Source organism: Zosterops lateralis (genome assembly GCF_965231275.1).
Source record: "Zosterops lateralis genome assembly, chromosome: 31".
NCBI classification, from domain to species: Eukaryota; Metazoa; Chordata; class Aves; order Passeriformes; family Zosteropidae; genus Zosterops; species Zosterops lateralis.
The window spans coordinates 633,942-656,769 of NC_139791.1; the positions used below are offsets into that span (position 1 = coordinate 633,942).

The 22,828-nt window shown below is 56.6% G+C and overlaps 1 protein-coding gene and 2 long non-coding RNA genes across 3 annotated transcripts; 2 read left to right on the top strand and 1 right to left on the bottom strand.

Annotated features, from left to right (window-relative positions):
- Positions 1-403: 403 nt before the first annotated feature.
- PSMC4 (proteasome 26S subunit, ATPase 4) lies at positions 404-22,135 on the top strand. Its single transcript, XM_083880630.1, has 12 exons — positions 404-463; positions 1,267-1,365; positions 2,142-2,267; positions 2,655-2,715; positions 3,657-3,803; positions 7,547-7,656; positions 11,376-11,469; positions 13,266-13,433; positions 18,127-18,203; positions 20,347-20,515; positions 21,193-21,248; positions 21,987-22,135. Exons 1-12 carry the CDS (start codon positions 428-430, stop codon positions 22,098-22,100), a joined length of 1,257 nt encoding a protein of 418 aa, XP_083736756.1. The 5' UTR covers positions 404-427; the 3' UTR covers positions 22,101-22,135.
- LOC310920579 lies at positions 17,252-18,020 on the bottom strand. The gene is made up of 3 exons (XR_014592007.1): positions 17,908-18,020; positions 17,744-17,874; positions 17,252-17,701 (listed from the first exon to the last, which is right to left on the bottom strand). It is a non-coding gene; the product is annotated as an uncharacterized lncRNA (long non-coding RNA).
- Positions 19,023-19,962, top strand: LOC310920583. Its single transcript, XR_014592011.1, has 3 exons — positions 19,023-19,069; positions 19,678-19,834; positions 19,867-19,962. It is a non-coding gene; the product is annotated as an uncharacterized lncRNA (long non-coding RNA).
- Positions 22,136-22,828: the final 693 nt, after the last annotated feature.

Here is a 22,828-nt window from a genome sequence, read left to right on the forward strand (position 1 = left end):
TAGTCCCGGAACTAACCGCTTTCTATGGGGCGCGGGGCACCATGGGAGTTGTAGTCCCGGAAGTGGCCGTTTAGCGCCCCTTCTCGGTCACCACAGGGCACTAGTTTGAACTGGGATGAACTGGGAGGGACTGGGAGGGGACTGGGACAAACTGGGAGGGACTGGGAAGGACTGGGAGGGACTGGGAGCTCATTGGACTGAACTGGACTGAATTGGGCTGAACTGGGAGGCCACTGGGCCTCACTGGCTTGACCTGAACTGGTTCAAACTGGTTTAAACTGGTTTAAATTGGTTTAAACGGGCCCGTGCCGGCGGTTCCCCTCAGGCCGCGCATGCGCAGTGCCGGCTCCTCATCCTCCCGCCTCTCCCTGACGTCATCGCTTTGCGCCGTCGCGTGCTGACGTCACTTCCGCGGCGCGCCGTCACGATGGAGGAGCTGGGGCTGCTCGGGGAGAAGCCGCAGGTGAGGGAAAAGCGCCCGAAAAACACCAAAAAACACCGAAATCGCCCCAAAATCTCCTAGGGGGAGGGTGGGGAACGAGGGGGGCACCCAAAGGACCCCAAAAAGGCCGCGCGGAGCGGGGGGGGAGGGGGCCGGCGGGGGCTGTTTGGGGCCCTCCCCCCCAGGCCACGCCCCTTTTGGGACGGACCAATGGGAGAGCGGGAAGAGGGGCACGGCCTGAAATGGGGGCGGGACCTTCCCAGGGCCCCGCCCCTTTTTGATGGCCCCGCCCACTTTTTTGGGGGATTTCCTGTCCCTTATTTTTGGATTCCCCTGAATTTTGGATGCCCCGCCCCCAAATTTTGGGGCCCCTCACCCCAAATTTTTTGGGTTCCCCTCTCCCATTTTTGGGGCCCCGCTCCCATTTTTTGAGGGTCCCACCCCAAATTTTGGGTGCCCCTCCCTCCCTCATTATTTGAGGGCCTCCCCTCACCTGTTCCTGTCTCACCTGTTCCTGTCTCACCTGTGCCCCCCCTTCACCTGTGGCTGATTCTCCCCCATTTTTGGGTCCCACCTGTTCTGAGTGTCACCTGAGTGTCACCTGTCCTGACCCACCTGTCCCATTTCTCACCTGTCATGTCCCCCACCTGTCCCTTACCTGTCCTGTCTCACCTGTCCCATCTCACCTGTCCCACCTGTTGTCTTACCTGTGCTGTGTCACCTGTCCCTTACCTGTCTCTCACCTGTCCCTCCCCTGTCTCACCTGTGTGTCTCACCTGTCCCTCACCTGTCTCACCTGTCCCTTACCTGTCTCACCTGTCCAGGACGATGTCCCGGCCTTGGCCGCCCCTCGGCCCCTCCCCGGCCTTTCCTTCCTGGTGCCCGAACCTGAGGACCTGGAGGACCTGTACAGCAGGTACAAGGTGAGTGACACACCTGGGGACAGGTGAGGTTACCTGGGGACAGGTGAGGGGGTTACAGGACCTGTACAGCAGGTACAAGGTGAGTGACACACCTGGGGACAGGTGAAGTTACCTGTACAGCAGGTACAAGGTGAGTGACACACCTGGGGACAGGTGAGGTTACCTGTACAGCAGGTACAAGGTGAGTGACACACCTGGGGACAGGTGAGGTTACCTGTACAGCAGGTACAAGGTGAGTGACACACCTGGGGACAGGTGAGGTTACCTGGAGACAGGTATGGGGGGTTACAGGACCTGTACAGCAGGTACAAGGTGAGTGACACACCTGGGGACAGGTGTGATACACCTGGGGACAGGTGAGGGGGTTACAGGACCTGTACAGCAGGTACAAGGTGAGTGACACACCTGGGCACACCTGGGGACACCTGGGGACAGGTGAGGTTACCTGTACAGCAGGTACAAGGTGAGTGACACACCTGGGGACAGGTGAGGTTACCTGGGGACAGGTGAGGTTACCTGTACAGCAGGTACAAAGTGAGTGACACACCTGGGGAAATCCTGAGTGGGAAAGGGACAAGTGAGAGAACCTGAGCTCACCTGGGCTCACCTGGAGGTGCAGGAGGAGCTCAGCCCCGCCCTGTCCCCAGTGTCCCCCATGGCTCAGGTGTATCCCAGGTGTACCTCAGGTGTATCTCAGGTTTCTCAGGTGTATCTCAGGTGTACCTCAGGTATCTCAGGTGTGTCTCAGGTGTGTTTTTACCTGTCTCACCTGTCAGAAGCTGCAGCAGGAGCTGGAGTTCCTGGAGGTGCAGGAGGAGTACATCAAGGACGAGCAGCGGAACCTGAAGAAGGAGTTCCTGCACGCGCAGGAGGAGGTGAAGAGGATCCAGAGCATCCCCCTGGTCATCGGGCAGTTCCTGGAGGCCGTGGACCAGAACACGGCCATTGTGGGATCCACCACAGGTGAGACACACCTGGGGACAGGTGAGGGTCACAGGGGTTTGGGGTTAGGGGTGTTCCCCTGGTCATCAGGCAGTTCCTGGAGGCCGTGGACCAGAACACGGCCATTGTGGGATCCACCACAGGTGAGACACACCTGGGGACAGGTGAGGGTCACAGGGGTTTGGGGTTAGGGGTGTTCCCCTGGTCATCAGGCAGTTCCTGGAGGCCGTGGACCAGAACACGGCCATTGTGGGATCCACCACAGGTGAGACACACCTGGGGACAGGTGAGACACACCTGGGCACACCTGGGACAGGTGAGGGTTTGGGGTTTGGGGTGTCCCCCTGGTCATCGGGCAGTTCCTGGAGGCCGTGGACCAGAACACGGCCATCGTCGGCTCCACCACAGGTGAGACACACCTGGGGACAGGTGAGACACACCTGGGACAGGTGAGACACACCTGGGCACACCTGGGCACACCTGGGACAGGTGAGACACACCTGGGACAGGTGAGGGTCACAGGGGTTTGGGGTTTGGGGTGTCCCCCTGGTCATCAGGCAGTTCCTGGAGGCCGTGGACCAGAACACGGCCATTGTGGGCTCCACCACAGGTGAGACACACCTGAGATAGGTGAGGGATACCTGGGACAGGTGAGGGTCACAGGGGTTTGGGTTTGGAGTGTCCAGTTGGTCATCAGAGGTCACGGGTCAGGCCATGGTCACTGTGGGCTCCACCACAGGTGTGTGCCCAGGTGTGTTTTTCCCCCAGGTTCCAATTACTACGTGCGGATCCTGAGCACCATCGACCTGTCCCAGCTGTTCCCTGTCCCAGGCATCACCTGTCCCCAGGTGTATCTCACCTGTCCCCAGGTGTATCTCACCTGTCCCCAGGTGTCCCCAGGTGTCCCCAGTCAGGTGTTACCTGTCCCCAGGTGTATCTCACCTGTCCCCAGGTGTCCCCCAGGTGTCCTCAGGTGTATCTCACCTGTCCCCAGGTGTGCCCAGGTGTGTTTTCCCCCCAGGTTCCAATTACTACGTGCGGATCCTGAGCACCATCGACCTGTCCCCAGGTGTCCCCAGTCAGGTGTTACCTGTCCCAGGTGTATCTCACCTGTCCCCAGGTGTCCCCAGGTGTCCCCAGGTGTGTCTCACCTGCCCAGGTGTGTTTTCCCCCCAGGTTCCAATTACTACGTGCGGATCCTGAGCACCATCGACCTGTCCCCAGCTGTCCCCAGGTGTCCCCAGTCAGGTGTTACCTGTCCCAGGTGTATCTCACCTGTCCCCAGGTGTCCCCAGGTGTATCTCACCTGTCCCAGGTGTGTCTCACCTGCCCAGGTGTGTCTCTTGCAGGTTCCAATTACTACGTGCGGATCCTGAGCACCATCGACCGGGAGCTGCTCAAGCCCAACGCGTCGGTGGCTCTGCACAAACACAGCAACGCCCTGGTGGACGTGCTGCCCCCCGAGGCCGACAGCAGCATCATGATGCTCACCTCAGGTGAGTTACCTGAGCTCACCTGGGAACACCTGGGGGGGAAAAAACGGGGTTTGGGGAAAAAAACACGGAATTTATAGGCAAAAAAATGGGATTTCAGGACCAAAAAATGGGGTTTGGGGATCAAAAAATGGGGTTTGGGGTCATGAAAGGTCAACTGAGCTCACCTGGGCTCACCTGGACACACCTGGGCTCACCTGGGCTCACCTGGGCTCACCTGGGATACATAAAGTGTCATTTTGGGGTGAAAAAATGGGATTTAGGGAGAAAAAAAATGGGATTTGGGGTCATCGTGACCCCCAGAGTGACCCCAGTGACCCCAGTGACCCCAGACTGGTCCCAGTGACCCCAGACTGACCCCAGTGACCCCAGTGACCCCAGAGTGACCCCAGTGACCCCAGACTGACCCCAGTGACCCCAGACTGGTCCCAGTGACCCCAGTGACCCCAGTGACCCCAGACTGGTCCCAGTGACCCCAGACTGACCCCAGTGACCCCAGTGACCCCAGACTGACCCCAGTGACCCCAGACTGGTCCCAGTGACCCCAGTGACCCCTGTGACCCCAGACTGGTCCCAGTGACCCCAGTGACCCCAGACTGACCCCAGACTGGTCCCAGTGACCCCAAACTGACCCCAGTGACCCCAGACTGGTCCCAGTGACCCCAGTGACCCCAAACTGACCCCAGTGACCCCAGACTGGTCCCAGTGACCCCAGTGACCCCAGTGACCCCAGTGACCCCAGACTGACCCCAGTGACCCCAGTGACCCCAGTGACCCCAGACTGACCCCAGACTGGTCCCAGTGACCCCAAACTGACCCCAGTGACCCCAGACTGACCCCAGACTGGTCCCAGTGACCCCAGACTGACCCCAGTGACCCCAGACTGACCCCAGACTGGTCCCAGTAACCCCAGTGACCCCAGTGACCCCAGACTGACCCCAGACTGGTCCCAGTGACCCCAAACTGGTCCCAGTCCATCCCAGTGACCCCAGTGACCCCAGACTGACCCCAGTGACCCCAGTGACTCCAGTGACCCCAGTGACCCCAGTGACCCCAGACTGGTCCCAGTGACCCCAGACTGACCCCAGACTGACCCCAGTGACCCCAGTGACCCCAGTGACCCCAGTGACCCCAGACTGACCCCAGTGACCCCAGTGACCCCAGTGACCCCAGACTGACCCCAGTGACCCCAGTGACCCCAGACTGACCCCAGTGACCCCAGACTGACCCCAGTGACCCCAGTGACCCCAGACTGACCCCAGTGACCCCAGTGACCCCAGTGACCCCAGACTGGTCCCAGTGACCCCAGACTGACCCCAGGCTGACCCCAGTGACCCCAGACTGACCCCAGTGACCCCAGACTGACCCCAGACTGACCCCAGTGACCCCAGACTGACCCCAGTGACCCCAGACTGACCCCAGACTGACCCCAGTGACCCCAGTGACCCCAGACTGACCCCAGTGACCCCAGTGACCCCAGACTGACCCCAGACTGACCCCAGTGACCCCAGACTGACCCCAGACTGACCCCAGTGACCCCAGACTGACCCCAGACTGACCCCAGTGACCCCAGTGACCCCAGACTGACCCCAGACTGACCCCAGACTGACCCCAGTGACCCCAGACTGGTCCCAGTGACCCCAGTGACCCCAGTGACCCCAGACTGGTCCCAGTGACCCCAGACTGACCCCAGTGACCCCAGTGACCCCAGACTGACCCCAGTGACCCCAGACTGGTCCCAGTGACCCCAGTGACCCCTGTGACCCCAGACTGGTCCCAGTGACCCCAGTGACCCCAGTGACCCCAGTGACCCCAGACTGACCCCAGTGACCCCAGTGACCCCAGTGACCCCAGACTGACCCCAGACTGGTCCCAGTGACCCCAAACTGACCCCAGTGACCCCAGACTGACCCCAGACTGGTCCCAGTGACCCCAAACTGACCCCAGTGACCCCAGACTGACCCCAGACTGGTCCCAGTAACCCCAGTGACCCCAGTGACCCCAGACTGACCCCAGACTGGTCCCAGTGACCCCAAACTGGTCCCAGTCCATCCCAGTGACCCCAGTGACCCCAGACTGACCCCAGTGACCCCAGTGACTCCAGTGACCCCAGTGACCCCAGTGACCCCAGACTGGTCCCAGTGACCCCAGACTGACCCCAGACTGACCCCAGTGACCCCAGTGACCCCAGTGACCCCAGTGACCCCAGACTGACCCCAGTGACCCCAGTGACCCCAGTGACCCCAGACTGACCCCAGTGACCCCAGTGACCCCAGACTGACCCCAGTGACCCCAGACTGACCCCAGTGACCCCAGTGACCCCAGACTGACCCCAGTGACCCCAGTGACCCCAGTGACCCCAGACTGGTCCCAGTGACCCCAGACTGACCCCAGGCTGACCCCAGTGACCCCAGACTGACCCCAGTGACCCCAGACTGACCCCAGACTGACCCCAGTGACCCCAGTGACCCCAGACTGACCCCAGTGACCCCAGTGACCCCAGACTGACCCCAGACTGACCCCAGTGACCCCAGACTGACCCCAGACTGACCCCAGTGACCCCAGACTGACCCCAGACTGACCCCAGTGACCCCAGTGACCCCAGACTGACCCCAGACTGACCCCAGACTGACCCCAGTGACCCCAGACTGGCCCCAGTGACCCCCAGAGTGACCCCAGTGACCCCAGTGACCCCAGTGACCCCAGACTGACCCCAGACTGACCCCAGTGACCCCAGTGACCCCAGTGACCCCAGTGACCCCAGACTGGCCCCAGACTGACCCCAGACTGACCCCAGTGACCCCAGTGACCCCAGACTGACCCCAGACTGACCCCAGACTGACCCCAGTGACCCCAGACTGACCCCAGACTGACCCCAGACTGACCCCAGTGACCCCAGTGACCCCAGACTGACCCCAGTGACCCCAGACTGACCCCAGTGACCCCAGTGACCCCAGTGACCCCAGTGACCCCAGACTGACCCCAGTGACCCCAGACTGACCCCAGTGACCCCAGTGACCCCAGACTGACCCCAGACTGACCCCAGTGACCCCAGTGACCCCAGTGACCCCAGTGACCCCAGACTGACCCCAGTGACCCCAGACTGACCCCAGACTGACCCCAGACTGACCCCAGTGACCCCAGTGACCCCAGTGACCCCAGTGACCCCAGTGACCCCAGACTGACCCCAGTGACCCCAGTGACCCCAGTGACCCCAGTGACCCCAGTGACCCCAGACTGGCCCCAGACTGACCCCAGACTGACCCCAGTGACCCCAGACTGACCCCAGTGACCCCAGTGACCCCAGACTGACCCCAGTGACCCCAGACTGACCCCAGTGACCCCAGTGACCCCAGACTGACCCCAGTGACCCCAGACTGGCCCCAGTGACCCCAGTGACCCCAGTGACCCCAGTGACCCCAGACTGACCCCAGTGACCCCAGTGACCCCAGTGACCCCAGTGACCCCAGTGACCCCAGACTGACCCCAGTGACCCCAGTGACCCCAGTGACCCCAGACTGACCCCAGACTGACCCCAGTGACCCCAGTGACCCCAGACTGACCCCAGATTGACCCTTTGACCTCCCCAGACCAGAAGCTGGACGTGGTGTACGCCGACATCGGGGGGATGGACATCCAGAAACAGGAGGGGCCGGTCACCCATCGGTCACCCCTGGGTGTCCCCGCCTGGCCCGTGACCCCGGTGACCCCAGACTGACCCCAGATTGACCTTTTGACCTCCCCAGACCAGAAGCCGGACGTGGTGTACGCCGACATCGGGGGGATGGACATCCAGAAACAGGAGGTTCGCGAGGCCGTGGAGCTGCCCCTGACACACTTCGAGCTCTACAAACAGGTCAGTGGCCAGAGTGACCACTGAGTGACCACTGGGTGACCGCTGAGTGACCAGAGTGACCACTGAGTGACCACTGAGTGACCACAGAGTGACCACTGAGTGACCACTGAGTGACCAGAGTGACCACTGAGTGACCAGAGTGACCACTGAGTGACCACTGAGTGACCACTGAGTGACCACTGAGTGACCACTGAGTGACCGCTGAGTGACCACTGAGTGACCAGAGTGACCGCTGAGTGACCACTGAGTGACCAGAGTGACCACTGAGTGACCACTGAGTGACCAGAGTGACCCCTGAGTGACCAGAGTGACCGCTGAGTGACCACTGAGTGACCAGAGTGACCACTGAGTGACCACTGAGTGACCACTGAGTGACCACTGAGTGACCAGAGTGACCACTGAGTGACCACTGAGTGACCAGAGTGACCGCTGAGTGACCACTGGGTGACCACTGGGTGACCACTGGGTGACCACTGAGTGACCACTGGGTGACCACTGAGTGACCAGAGTGACCACTGAGTGACCAGAGTGACCACTGAGTGACCACTGAGTGACCACTGAGTGACCAGAGTGACCACTGAGTGACCACTGGGTGACCAGACTGACCACTGAGTGACCACTGAGTGACCACTGAGTGACCACTGAGTGACCACTGAGTGACCAGAGTGACCACTGAGTGACCACTGAGTGACCACTGAGTGACCAGAGTGACCACTGAGTGACCACTGAGTGACCACTGAGTGACCAGAGTGACCGCTGAGTGACCACTGAGTGACCACTGAGTGACCACTGAGTGACCCCTGAGTGACCAGAGTGACCACTGAGTGACCACTGAGTGACCAGAGTGACCCCTGAGTGACCAGAGTGACCGCTGAGTGACCACTGAGTGACCAGAGTGACCACTGAGTGACCACTGAGTGACCAGAGTGACCCCTGAGTGACCAGAGTGACCGCTGAGTGACCACTGAGTGACCAGAGTGACCACTGAGTGACCACTGAGTGACCAGAGTGACCACTGAGTGACCGCTGAGTGACCACTGAGTGACCACAGAGTGACCACAGGAGTGACCACTGAGTGACCAGAGTGACCACAGAGTGACCACAGTGACCAAAGAGTGACCACTGAGTGACCACTGAGTGACCACTGAGTGACCAGAGTGACCACTGAGTGACCGCTGAGTGACCACTGAATGACCACAGAGTGACCAGAGTGACCGCTGAGTGACCACTGAGTGACCAGAGTGACCACTGAGTGACCACTGAGTGACCACTGAGTGACCGCTGAGTGACCAGAGTGACCACTGAGTGACCGCTGAGTGACCAGAGTGACCACTGAGTGACCAGAGTGACCACAGAGTGACCACTGAGTGACCACTGAGTGACCACTGAGTGACCGCTGAGTGACCAGAGTGACCAGAGTGACCACTGAGTGACCACTGGGTGACCAGAGTGACCACTGGAGTGACCACTGAGTGACCACAGAGTGACCCCTGAGTGACCACTGAGTGACCAGAGTGACCACTGGAGTGACCCCTGAGTGACCGCTGAGTGACCAGAGTGACCAGAGTGACCAGAGTGACCACTGGGTGACCAGAGTGACCACTGGAGTGACCCCTGAGTGACCGCTGAGTGACCAGAGTGACCAGAGTGACCAGAGTGACCACTGAGTGACCGCTGAGTGACCAGAGTGACCAGAGTGACCACTGAGTGACCACTGAGTGACCAGAGTGACCGCTGAGTGACCAGAGTGACCAGAGTGACCAGAGTGACCAGAGTGACCACTGAGTGACCAGAGTGACCACTGAGTGACCACTGAGTGACCAGAGTGACCAGAGTGACCAGAGTGACCACTGAGTGACCCCTGAGTGACCACTGGAGTGACCAGAGTGACCAGAGTGACCGCTGAGTGACCACTGAATGACCACTGAGTGACCGCTGAGTGACCAGAGTGACCGCTGGGTGACCACTGAGTGACCAGAGTGACCAGAGTGACCGCTGAGTGACCACTGAGTGACCACAGTGACCGCTGAGTGACCAGAGTGACCACTGGGTGACCACTGGGTGACCACAGTGACCAAAGAGTGACCACTGAGTGACCAGAGTGACCACTGAGTGACCACTGAGTGACCAGAGTGACCAGAGTGACCACTGAGTGACCGCTGGGTGACCACTGAGTGACCACAGAGTGACCAGAGTGACCACTGAGTGACCGCTGAGTGACCACTGAGTGACCACTGAGTGACCACTGAGTGACCACTGAGTGACCAGAGTGACCAGAGTGACCACTGAGTGACCACTGAGTGACCACTGAGTGACCAGAGTGACCACTGAGTGACCACTGAGTGACCACTGAGTGACCAGAGTGACCACTGAGTGACCAGAGTGACCGCTGGGTGACCACTGGGTGACCAGAGTGACCACTGAGTGACCACTGAGTGACCACTGAGTGACCAGAGTGACCACTGAGTGACCACTGAGTGACCACTGAGTGACCAGAGTGACCACTGAGTGACCAGAGGGATTTTTAGGGTTTTTCTTGAGGGTTTTTTGAGCTTTTTGAGGGATTTTTTGGGGGATTTTTTGGGGATTTTTTGGGGTTTTTTGAGGGTTTTTTGGGGATTTTTTGAGGGTTTATGGGATTTTTGGGGATTTTTGGGATTTTTGAGGGTTGATGGGATTTTTTTTGGATTTTTTGAGGCTTTATGGGATTTTTGGTGATTTTTTGGGGTTTTTTGGGGTTCCTAGTGGATTTTAGGGTGGTTTTTTTTTTATTTTTTTGGAGTTCCTGCTGGGATTTTTGGGGGGTTTTGAGGATTTTTTTGGGTTTCTGGTGCTCTCCATGGATCCTCAGTGAGATTTTGTGATTTTTGGAGCCATTTTTGGGGTTTCCAGTGGGATTTTTGAGGGTTTTTTGGGGATTTTTGGGGTTCCTGGTGGGGTTTTTGAGGGTTTTTGAGGGCTTTTGGAGCCATTTCTGGGGTTCCTGGTGGGATTTTTGGGTTTTTGGAGGGTTTTTTGGGATTCCTGGTGGGATTTTGGGGGATTTTTGGGATTTTTTTTGAGGTTCCTGGGAGGATTTTTGGGATTTTTGTGTTCCTGGCTGGATTTTGGTGTCCCTGATCCATTTTTGAGGCTCCCACTGATATTTTTGGTGTCTCTGGAGCCATTTTTGGGGCTCCCAGTGGGACTTTTGAGGTTTTTTTGGGGTTCCCAGAGGGATTTTTGGGGCCATTTTTGGGTTCCTGGTGCTCTCCATGGGGGTTTTGGGGTCTCTGGAGCCATTTTTGGGTTCCCAAGGGGATTTTTTGGGGTTCCTGGTGCTCGTTGTGGGTTCCCAGTGGGATTTTTGGGGTTTTGGGGTTTTTGGGAGGTTCCTGGAGGGATTTTTGGGGTTTTTTGGGGGGTTTTTGGGGGGTTCCTGGTGGGCTTTTTAGGGTTTTTTTGGGGTTTTTTTCAGGTGTTTTTTTGAGGGTTTTTTGGGGTTCCTGGTGGGATTTTTAGGGTTTTTTGGGGTTTTTTTTGAGGTTTTTTGGGGGAGTTTTTTAATTTTTTGGGGTTTTTTTTTGGGGTTCCCAGAGAGATTTTGGGGGATTTTTTGGGGGATTTTTTTTTGAGGCTCCTGGGAGGATTTTTGGGATTTTTTGGGGCTCCCAATAACATTTTTGGTGTCTCTGGATCCATTTTTTGTCTCACCTGTCCCCCCCTGTGTGTCCCCCCAGATCGGGATCGACCCCCCGCGGGGGGTTCTCATGTACGGCCCCCCCGGCTGCGGCAAAACCATGTTGGCCAAGGCCGTGGCCCACCACACCACAGGTCAGCCTGAGGGGGGATTTGGGGGGTTTGGGGGGGTTTGGGGTCACCTGGGGGGATTTGGGGTCATTTTGGGGAGGGTTTGGGGTCATTTCAGGGGGTTTGGGGTCATTTCAGGGGGATTTGGTGACACCTGGGGACACCTGGGGGGGATTTGGGGGCACCTGGGGGCACCTGGGAGGGGGTTTGGGGTCATTTCAGGGGGATTTGGGGTCATTTTGGGTCATTTCAGGGGGTTTGGGGGCAGTTGGGGAGGGTCTGGGGTCATTTCAGGGGGATTTTGGGTCATTTTGGGTCATTTCAGGGGGTTTGGGGGCACCTGGGGGGGGTTGGGGTCATTTCAGGGGGTTTGGGGTCATTTTGGGGAGCTTGGGGTAATTTTAGGGGGGTTTGGGGTCATTTCAGGAGGATTTTGGGTCATTTCAGGGGGTTTGGGGTCATTTTAGGGGGGATTTGGGGGCATTTGGGGAGGTTTGGGGTCATTTCTCAAGAGTTTGGGGTAATTTCAGGGGGTTTGGGGTCACCTGGGGTGGGTTTGGGGGCACCTGGGAGGGGGTTTGGGGTCATTTCGGGGGCGTTTTGAGCCATTTTGGGTCATTTAAGGGGGATTTTGGGTCATTTTAGGGGGGCTTGGAGGCATTTCAGGGGGGTTGGGGTAATTTTGGGTCATTTCAGGGGGTTTGGGGTCATTTCAGGGGGATTTGGGGTCATTTTGGGGGAATTTGGGGTCATTTGGGGTAATTTCACAGGAGTTTGGGGTCGTTTTGGGGGAATTTGGAGCCATTTTGGGTCATTTCAGGGAGATTTGGGGTCATTTATGGGGGTTTGGGAGGGTTTGAGGGCACCTGGGGAGGGGGTTTGGAGTCATTTCAGGGGGATTTGGGACCATTTGGGGTCATTTATGGGGGTTTGGGGGCACCTGGGGAGGGGGTTTGGGGTCATTTCAGGGGGGTTTGGGGTAATTTTGGGGGGTTTGGGGTCACCTGGGAGGGGTTTGGGGTCATTTCAGGGGGGGTTTGGGGTAATTTTGGGGGGTTTGGGGTCACCTGGGAGGGGTTTGGGGTAATTTCAGGGGGGGTTTGGGGTAATTTTGGGGGGTTTGGGGTCACCTGGGGGGGGTTTGGGGACACCTGGGAGGGGGTTTGGAGTAATTTCAGGGGGATTTGGAACCATTTTGGGTCATTTCAGGGAGTTTGGGGTCACCTGGGAGGGTCTGGGGGGGTTTGGGAGCATTTCAGGGTCACCTGGGGGGCTTTGGGGTCATTACAGGTGGGTCTGGGCAGGTTTGGGGTCACCTGGAGAGGTTTGGGGTCATTTCAGGGGGTTTGGGGTTATTTTTGGGGAGGTTTGGGGTCATTTCCGGGAGGTTTGGGGTAATTTTAGGGGGATTTTGGGTCATTTCTAGGGGGATTTGGGGAGGTTTGGGGTCACCTGGGCAGGTTTGGGGTATTTTGGGGGTCATTTCAGGGGATTTTGGATCATTCCAGGTGGGTTTGGGTTCACCTGGGTGGATTTTCGGTGGGATTTTTGGTTTCCTGTTGCTCCCCACAAACCCCAATTAAAATTTTTCCAATCCCTTGAGCTATTTTTCCCTTTCCCAATCCTCACCACCAAATCCCAGAACAATTTTTAACATTTCCCATTTAATTTTTTTTTTTTTTTACTATTTTTTACTTCCTCTATTTTTTTCCCTTCACTCCCACCAACTCCAAACCTTTTTTTCACTCCCCCAAACCCCCCAAAAACCCCAAAAACCCCCCAAAAACCCCCCAAAAACCCCCAAAATTTTGATTTTCCAGCGGCCTTTATCCGCGTGGTGGGGTCGGAGTTCGTGCAGAAGTACCTGGGGGAGGGGCCGCGGATGGTGCGCGACGTTTTCCGCTTGGCCAAGGAGAACGCGCCGGCCATCATCTTCATCGACGAGATCGACGCCATCGCCACCAAGAGATTCGACGCCCAGACCGGGGGTGAGGGGGGCTTGAAATTTGGGGAGGGGTTTGGACGAAATTTGGAAAAAAATCGGGTGAAATTTGCGTGAAATTCGGGCAAAATTTGGATAAAATTTGGGTGATTTTCGGTGGATTTTCAGTGGAATTTGGGTGAATTTTGGGTGGATTTTAGGTGGATTTTGGGTGGATTTTCAGTGGAGTTTGGGTGGATTTTCAGTGGAATTTGGGTGATTTTAGGTGGAGTTTGGGTGAAAATTGGGGGATTTTTGGTGAAATTTGGGTGAAATTCGGGTGATTTTCAGTGGATTTTCGGTGGATTTTCAGTGGAGTTTTAAGTGAATTTTGGGTGGAGTTTGGGGGCTCCTGGGTGGGGTTCAGGTGGTCCTGAGTGGAGTTTGGGTGAAATTTGGGTGAAATTTGGGGGGTTTTGGGTGGATTTTTGGGTCATTTTTGGGGTCAAGGAACCTCTTGGAGAAGCTGACGATGAAGATCCAGGGGCAGGTTTGGGGGACCCTTTGGGAGGTCTCGGGGTGCAGGAATAGGTCAAGGACCCCCAAATTGGGGAGGGGTCTTGGATGGTTTTTAGGTGGAGTTTGGGGGGGTTTTGGGCGAAATTTGGGTGAAATTTGGGCAAATTTTGATGGAATTCGGGGTTGACGAACCTCTTGGAGAAGCTCAAGGTGGGATTTGAGGACCCCAGACTGGAGGTGAGGGGACCCCAAATTGGGGAGGGGTCCTGGGTGGGGTTTGAGGCGTCCTGGGTGAGGTTTGGGCAAAATTTGGGGGATTTTGGGCGAAATTTGGGTGAAATTTGGGCGAAATTCAGGCGGATTTTGATGGAATTCACGGTTGACGAACCTCCTGAAGAAGCTCAAGGTGGGATTTGGGGACCCTTTGGGTGGTCTTGGGTCAAGGACTCCACTGGGAGTGAGTCAAGGACCCCCAGATTGAGGAGGGGGCTCCACTGGGGGGTCCTGGATGGTTTTTGGGTGGGGTTGGGGGGGTCCCGGGGGGGGGGTTGGGGGGTCCCGGGGGGGTTTGGGGGTCCCGGGGGGGGTTTTGGGGTCCCTGGGGGGTTTGGGGGGTCCCGGGGGGTTTGGGGGGGTCCCGGGGGGTGTTGGGGGGTCCCGGGGGGGGGTTTGGGGGGTCCCGGGGGGGTTTGGGGGGTCCGGGGGGGTTGGGGTTGGGGGTTGGGGGGGGTCCCGGGGGGGTTTGGGGGTCCTGGGGGGGTTTGGGGGGGTCCCGGGGGGGTTTGGGGGGTCCCATCATCTTCATCGACGAGATCGACGCCATCGCCACCAAGAGATTCGACGCCCAGACCGGGGGTGAGGGGACGGGGAGGGGTTTGGGCAAAATTCAGGTGAAATTTGGGGGATTTTGGGCAAAATTTGGGTGAAATTCGGGTGAAATTGGGTGAAATTCGGACAAAATTCGGGTGAAAATTGGGTGATTTTTAGTGGACTTTTGGTGGATTTTCAGTGGAGTTTGGGTGAAATTTTGGAAGATTTTGAGTGGAATTTGGGTGATTTTAGGTGGATTTTGGGTGATTTTAGGTCGAATTCGGGTGAATTTTGGGTGGTTTTTGGGTCAAATTTGGACAAATTTGGGCGAAATTTGGAAAAATTCAGGTGAATTTTGGATGATTTCAGGTGGAGTTTGGGTGATAATTGGGTGAATTTGGGTGATTTTCGGTGGATTTTTGGGTGAAATTTGTATGAAAATTGGGTGAAATTTGGGCGATTTTCGGTGGATTTTCAGTGGAGTTTGGGTGAATTTTGGGTGGAGTTTGGGTGGAGTTTAGGCAAAATTTGGGTGATTTTAGGTGGAATTTCGGTGAATTTTGGGTGGTTTTTAGGTGGAGTTTGGGTGGATTTCAGTAGAATTTAGATGAAAATTGAGTGAATTTCAGGCAAATTTTGGGTGAAATTTGGGTGACTTTTGGTGGAATTTTGGGTGGTTTTTGGGTGATTTTAGGTGGAATTTGGCAAATTTTGAGTGGTTTTTGGGGAAATTTGGGTGAAATTTGCGTGATTTTCGGTGGATTTTCAGTGGAGTTTGGGTGGATTTTAGGTGAATTTTGGGTGAAATTTGGGTGGATTTTGGTGGAGTTTCGGTGAATTTTGGGTGGTTTTTTGGGTGCAGTTTGGGTGGAATTTGGGGGTTTTGGGCAAAATTTGGGCAAAATTTGGGTCAAATTTGGGTGATTTTGGGTGGAGTTTGGGTGAAATTTTGGAGGATTTTGGGTGGAATTTGGGTGGTTTTAGGTGGAATTTTAGGTGAAATTTGAGTGAAATTTGGACAAAATTTGGGTGAAATTTGGACAAAATTCAGGTGAAATTTGGGTGAAAATCGGGCAAAATTCGGTGCGAAATTTGGGTGATTTTCGGTGAAATTTGAGCGAATTTGGACCAAATTCGGTTGAAATTTGGATGATTTTCGGTGGAATTTGGGTGGAGTTCAGGTGAAACTTGGACAAAATTCGGGTGAAAATTGGGTGATTTTAGGTGGCATTTTGGTGAAATTTGGGTGAAATTTGGGCAAAATTCGGGTGAAATTTGCACAAAATTCAGGGTGAAATTTGGGCGATTTTCAGTGGATTTTTGGTGGAATTTGGGTGAAAATTGGGTGAAATTTTGGAAGATTTTGGGTGGCTTTTGTGTTGAGTTTCGATGATTTTAGGCGGAATTTGGGGTGATTTTAGGTGAAATTTTGGAGGATTTTAGGTGGAATTCAGGTGAATTTGGGTGGTTTTTAGGTGGAATTCGGGTGAATTTTGGGCGGAATTTGGGTCAATTTTGGGTGGTTTTTTGGGGTTGAGGCACCTCTTGGAGAAGCTCCAGGTGAGATTTGGGGGGTCCCGGGGGGTTTGGGGGGTCCCGGGGGGGTTTGGGGGGTCCTGGGGGGGTTTGGGGGGGTCCCATCTCTTCATCGACGAGATCGACGCCATCGCCACCAAGAGATTCGACGCCCAGACCGGGGGTGAGGGGACGGGGAGGGGTTTGGGCAAAATTTGGGTGAAATTTGGGGGATTTTGGGCAAAATTTGGGTGAAATTCGGGTGAAAATTGGGTGAAATTCGGACAAAATTCGGGTGAAAATTGGGTGATTTTTAGTGGACTTTTGGTGGATTTTCAGTGGAGTTTGGGTGAAATTTTGGAAGATTTTGAGTGGAATTTGGGTGATTTTAGGTGGATTTTGGGTGATTTTAGGTCGAATTCGGGTGAATTTTGGGTGGTTTTTGGGTCAAATTTGGACAAAATTTGGGCGAAATTTGGAAAAATTCAGGTGAATTTTGGATGATTTCAGGTGGAGTTTGGGTGATAATTGGGTGGAATTTGGGTGATTTTCGGTGGATTTTGGGTGAAATTTGTATGAAAATTGAGTGAAATTTGGGCGATTTTCGGTGCATTTTCAGTGGAGTTTGGGTGAATTTTGGGTGGAGTTTGGGTGGAGTTTAGGCAAAATCTGGGTGATTTTAGGTGGAATTTCAGTGAATTTTGGGTGGTTTTTAGGTGGAGTTTGGGTGGATTTTCAGTAGAATTTAGATGAAAATTGAGTGAATTTCAGGCAAATTTTGGGTGAAATTTGGGTGATTTTTGGTGGAATTTTGGGTGGTTTTTGGGTGATTTTAGGTGGAATTTGGGCAAATTTTGAGTGGTTTTTGGGGGAAATTTGGTGAAATTTGCGTGATTTTCGGTGGATTTTCAGTGGAGTTTGGGTGGATTTTAGGTGAATTTTGGGTGAAATTTGGGTGGATTTTGGGTGGAGTTTCGGTGAATTTTGGGTGGTTTTTGGGTGCAGTTTGGGTGGAATTTGGGGGGTTTTGGGCAAAATTTGGGCAAAATTTGGGTCAAATTTGGGTGATTTTGAGTGGAGTTTGGGTGAAATTTTGGGGGATTTTGGGTGGAATTTGGGTGGTTTCAGGTGGAATTTTAGGTGAAATTTGAGTGAAATTTGGACAAAATTTGGGTGAAATTTGGGTGGTTTATGGGTGGAATTTTGGGTCATTTTTGGGTGGAATTTGGGTCATTTTTGTGTCATTTTTGGGCTTGAGGAACCTCTTGAAGAACCTCCAGGTGAGATTTGGGGACCCTTTGGAAGGTCTTGGGTCAAGGACCCCCAAATTGGGGAGGGGGCTCCATTGGGGGGGTCCCAGATGGTTTTTGGGTGGAATTTGGGGGATTTTGGGTGAAATTTGGGTGGATTTTGGTGGAATTTGGGCTTGAGGAACCTTCTGGAGAACCTGGGGATGAAGGTCAGGAACACCTGGGTGAAATTTGGGGTCACCTGGACAGAATTTGGAGACACCTGGACGGAATTTGGGGTCACCTGGACAGAATTTTGGTTGTTTGGGGTGAAATTTTGGTGGTTTTGGGGTGAAATTTGGGTGAAATTCGGGTGGGTTTTGGGATGTAATTTGGGGTCACCTGGACAATTTTTGAGGTGGAATTTGGGGTCACCTGGACAGAATTTGGGGTGAATTTTGGGGTCACCTGGATGGAATTTGGGGTCGAGGAACCTTCTGGAGAACCTGAGGATGAAGGTCAGGAACACCTGGACGGAATTTGGGGTCACCTGGACGGAATTTTGGTGGTTTTGGGTGAAATTTGGGGTCACCTGGACAGAATTTGGGGTCACCTGGATGGAATTTTGTGAAATTTTGTGGAATTTTGTGTAAATTTCCCCAAAATCTCATTTTTTCGCCCCCAAAGCCGACCGGGAGGTGCAGCGGATCCTCCTGGAGCTGCTCAACCAGATGGACGGATTTGACCAGAACGTCAACGTCAAGGTGAGCACACCTGGGGACAGGTGGGGACAGGTGACCCCAGGTGTGTCCCCAGGTGTGTCCCAGGTGTGTCCCAGGTGTGTCCCCAGGTGTGTCCCCAGGTGTGTCCCAGGTGTGTCCCAGGTGTGTCCCAGAGTGTCCCCAGGTGTGTCCCCAGGTGTCCCCAGGTGTGTCCCCAGGTGTGTCCCAGGTGTGTCCCCAGGTGTCCCCGGGTGTGTCCCAGAGTGTCCCCAGGTGTGTCCCAGAGTGTCCCCAGGTGTGTCCCAGGTGTGTCCCCAGGTGTCCCCAGGTGTGTCCCAGAGTGTCCCCAGGTGTGTCCCCAGGTGTGTCCCCAGAGTGTCCCAGGTGTGTCCCCAGGTGTCCCCAGGTGTGTCCCAGGTGTGTCCCAGGTGTCCCCAGGTGTGTCCCCAGGTGTGTCCCCAGGTGTGTCCCCAGGTGTCCCCAGGTGTGTCCCAGGTGTGTCCCAGGTGTGTCCCAGAGTGTCCCCAGGTGTGTCCCCAGGTGTCCCCAGGTGTGTCCCCAGGTGTGTCCCAGGTGTGTCCCCAGGTGTCCCCAGGTGTGTCCCAGAGTGTCCCCAGGTGTGTCCCAGAGTGTCCCCAGGTGTGTCCCCAGGTGTGTCCCAGGTGTGTCCCCAGGTGTCCCCAGGTGTGTCCCAGAGTGTCCCCAGGTGTGTCCCAGAGTGTCCCCAGAGTGTCCCCAGGTGTGTCCCCAGGTGTGTCCCCAGGTGTGTCCCAGGTGTGTCCCCAGGTGTGTCCCCAGAGTGTCCCCAGGTGTGTCCCAGGTGTCCCCAGGTGTGTCCCCAGGTGTGTCCCCAGAGTGTCCCCAGGTGTGTCCCAGGTGTCCCCAGGTGTGTCCCAGGTGTGTCCCAGGTGTCCCCAGGTGTGTCCCCAGGTGTGTCCCCAGAGTGTCCCCAGAGTGTCCCCAGGTGTGTCCCAGGTGTGTCCCCAGGTGTGTCCCAGGTGTGTCCCAGGTGTCCCCAGGTGTGTCCCCAGGTGTGTCCCCAGGTGTGTCCCAGGTGTGTCCCCAGGTGTGTCCCAGGTGTGTCCCAGGTGTCCCCAGAGTGTCCCCAGGTGTGTCCCAGGTGTGTCCCAGGTGTGTCCCAGGTGTGTCCCAGGTGTGTCCCCAGGTGTCCCCAGGTGTGTCCCAGGTGTGTCCCCAGGTGTGTCCCAGGTGTGTCCCAGAGTGTCCCCAGGTGTGTCCCCAGGTGTGTCCCCAGGTGTGTCCCCAGAGTGTCCCCAGAGTGTCCCCAGGTGTGTCCCAGGTGTGTCCCCAGGTGTGTCCCAGGTGTGTCCCAGAGTGTCCCCAGGTGTGTCCCAGAGTGTCCCCAGGTGTGTCCCCAGGTGTGTCCCAGGTGTGTCCCCAGGTGTGTCCCAGGTGTGTCCCAGAGTGTCCCCAGGTGTGTCCCCAGGTGTGTCCCCAGAGTGTCCCCAGAGTGTCCCCAGGTGTGTCCCCAGGTGTGTCCCAGGTATGTCCCCAGGTGTATCTCAGGTGTGTCTCTCACCTGTCCCCAGGTGATCATGGCCATGAACTGCACGGACACCTGGGCACACCTGGGCACACCTGGGCACACCTGGGCACACCTGGCTCAGGAATTACAGGGTTTTATGGGATTTTATGGGGTTTTATGGATTCAGGTGTATCCCAGGTGTGCTCAGGTGTATCTCAGGTGTATCTCAGGTGTGTGTTTACCTGTCCCAGGTGATCATGGCCACGAACCGCGCGGACACCTGTGCACACCTGGGCACACCTGGGCACACCTGGGCACACCTGGCTCAGGAATTACAGGGTTTTATGGGATTTTATGGGGTTTTATGGATTCAGGTGTATCCCAGGTGTATCTCAGGTGTGCTCAGGTGTGTGTTTACCCGTCCCCAGGTGATCATGGCCACGAACCGCGCGGACACCTGGGCACACCTGGGCACACCTGGATGGGGAATTACAGGGTTTTATGGCTCTGGGTGCTCTCAGGTGTATCCCAGGTGTGCTCAGGTGTGTGTTTACCTGTCGGCAGGTGATCATGGCCACGAACCGCGCGGACACCTGGGCACACCTGGGCACACCTGGATGGGGAATTACAGGGTTTTATGGCTCTGGGTGCTCTCAGGTGTATCCCAGGTGTGCTCAGGTGTGTGTTTACCTGTCGCAGGTGATCATGGCCACGAACCGCGCGGACACGCTGGACCCGGCGCTGCTGCGGCCCGGCCGCCTGGACAGGAAGATCGAGTTCCCGCTGCCCGACCGGCGCCAGAAACGGCTCATCTTCTCCACCATCACCGGGAAAATGAACCTGTCCGAGGAGGTGGACCTGGAGGACTGTATCCCTCACCTGGGCACACCTGGGCACACCTGGGGAGTGAAAAACACACCTGGGGGGGTTAAAACACACCTGGGGACACCTGGGGGGGGGTTAAAACACACCTGGGGACACGTGGGGGGTGAAAAACACACCTGGGGGGGTTAAAAACACACCTGGGGACACCAAGGGACACCTGGAGGGTTAAAAACTTACCTGGGGGCACCTGGGAACACCTGGGACACACCTGGGCACACCTGGAGGGGAATGGGAGTGAACCTGTCCGAGGAATTGGACCTGGAGGACTGTATCCCTCACCTGGGCACACCTGGGGGGGTTAAAAACACACCTGGGGGGTGAAAAACACACCTGGGGACACCTGAGGGTGTTGGGACACACCTGGAGGACTGTATCCCTCACCTGGGGACACCTGGGCACACCGGCGGGGTTAAAAACACACCTGGGGGGGGGTAAAAACACACCTGGGGGCACCTGAGGGGGTTAAAAACACACCTGGGGCACCTGAGGGGGTTAAAAACACACCTGGGGACACTTGGGACACACCTGGGGCACACCTGGGCACACCTGGGGACACACCTGGGCACACCTGGGACACACCTGGGCACACCTGAGCTCACCTGGGACACACCTGGGACACACCTGGGCTCACCTGTGCGGGTTCCTTGACCCCCGTCCCAGACGTGGCGCGGCCGGACAAGATCTCGGGGGCCGATATCAACTCCATCTGCCAGGAGGTGAGACACACCTGGGACAGGTGAAACACACCTGGGGACACCTGGGACACACCTGGGACAGGTGAAACACACCTGGGGGGACCTGGGACACACCTGGGGCAGGTGAAACACACCTGAGGGAGTTAAAAACACACCTGGGGACACACCTGGGACAGGTGAAACACACCTGGGGACACCTGGGACACACCTGGGACAGGTGGGACACACCTGGGGGGACCTGGGACACACCTGGGGACACACCTGGGACAGGTGTGAGACACCTGGGGACACCTGGGGACACCTGAGATAGGTGGGGGGCACCTGGGGGGACACCTGGAACAGGTGTGAGATACCTGGGACACAACTGGGACACACCTGCAACACACCTGGGACAGGTGAGACACACCTGGGGACACACCTGGGACAGGTGTGAGACACCCGGGGACAGGTATGAGATACCTGGGGACACACCTGGGGCACTTGGGGACACACCTGGGACAGGTGGGACACACCTGGGGACACACTTGGGGACACACCTGGGACAGGTGATAAGAGGAGAGAAGGGACACTTGTGGGTGAGTGGGACAGGTGACAGCAGGGACAGGTGGTGCAGGGGACACCTGGGACAGGTGACACCACAGGTGACACAGGTGACACTGTAGGTGACACAGGTGACACAGGTGTGGCTGTGGGTGGCTGTAGGTGTCCCAGGTGACACAGGTGACACTCAGGTGACACAGGTGACATTCCCTGTGGCAGGGTGGCATGCTGGCCGTGAGGGAGAACAGGTACATCGTCCTGGCCAAGGACTTTGAGAAGGCCTACAAGACCGTCATCAAAAAGGACGAGCAGGAGCACGAGTTCTACAAGTGACACCCCGGGGACACCTGGGGACACCCCGGGGACACCTTGGGGACGTTGTCCCACCCCGGGGACACCTTGGGGACGTTGTCCTGCACCTGGGGACATTTCCTGTACCTGGGGATGGCCCTGGGGACGTTCAAATAAAACTGAGACCGAACTGAGAGAGTCTGAGGTTTGTTTGGGGACACTTTGGGGACACTTTGGGGACATTGGGACACCACTGGGGACACTGGGAGGGACCTGGGGACACTTTGGGGACACAGGGAGAGATTTGGGGACACTGGGATGGGGTTGGGGACACGGGGACAACCTGGGGATGGACTTGGGGACACTGGGAAGGACACGGGGACACCCTTGGGGACACCAGGATGACCTTGGGGACATTGGGACACCATTGGGGACACTGGGAGGGACACGGGGACACTTTGGGGACACAGGGAGAGATTTGGGGCCACTGGGATGGAGTTGGGGACACTGGGGACAACCTGGGGACACCGGGAGGGACCTGGGGACACTTTGGGGACACTGAGAGGGACACGGGGACACTTTGGGGACACCGGGAGGAACATGGGGACACTCTTGGGGACACCAGGATGACCTTGGGGACATTGGGACACCACTGGGGACACTGGGAGGGACTTGGGGACATTGTGAGGGACACGGGGACTTGGGGACACCCTTGGGGACACCGGGAGAGACACAGGGACAGAGTTGGGGACACGGGGACAACGTGGGGG

What these genes read in the sequence shown, in the direction of transcription:
- PSMC4 (XM_083880630.1), top strand. Translation starts at nt 428, where the DNA reads ATGGAGGAGCTGGGGCTGCTCGGGGAGAAGCCGCAG. An exon ending in ACCTGTACAGCAGGTACAAG is followed by an intron (nt 1,366 to 2,141) that starts GTGAGTGACACA and finishes CTCACCTGTCAG; the next exon opens with AAGCTGCAGCAGGAGCTGGA. An exon ending in CGTGGCCCACCACACCACAG is followed by an intron (nt 11,470 to 13,265) that starts GTCAGCCTGAGG and finishes TTGATTTTCCAG; the next exon opens with CGGCCTTTATCCGCGTGGTG.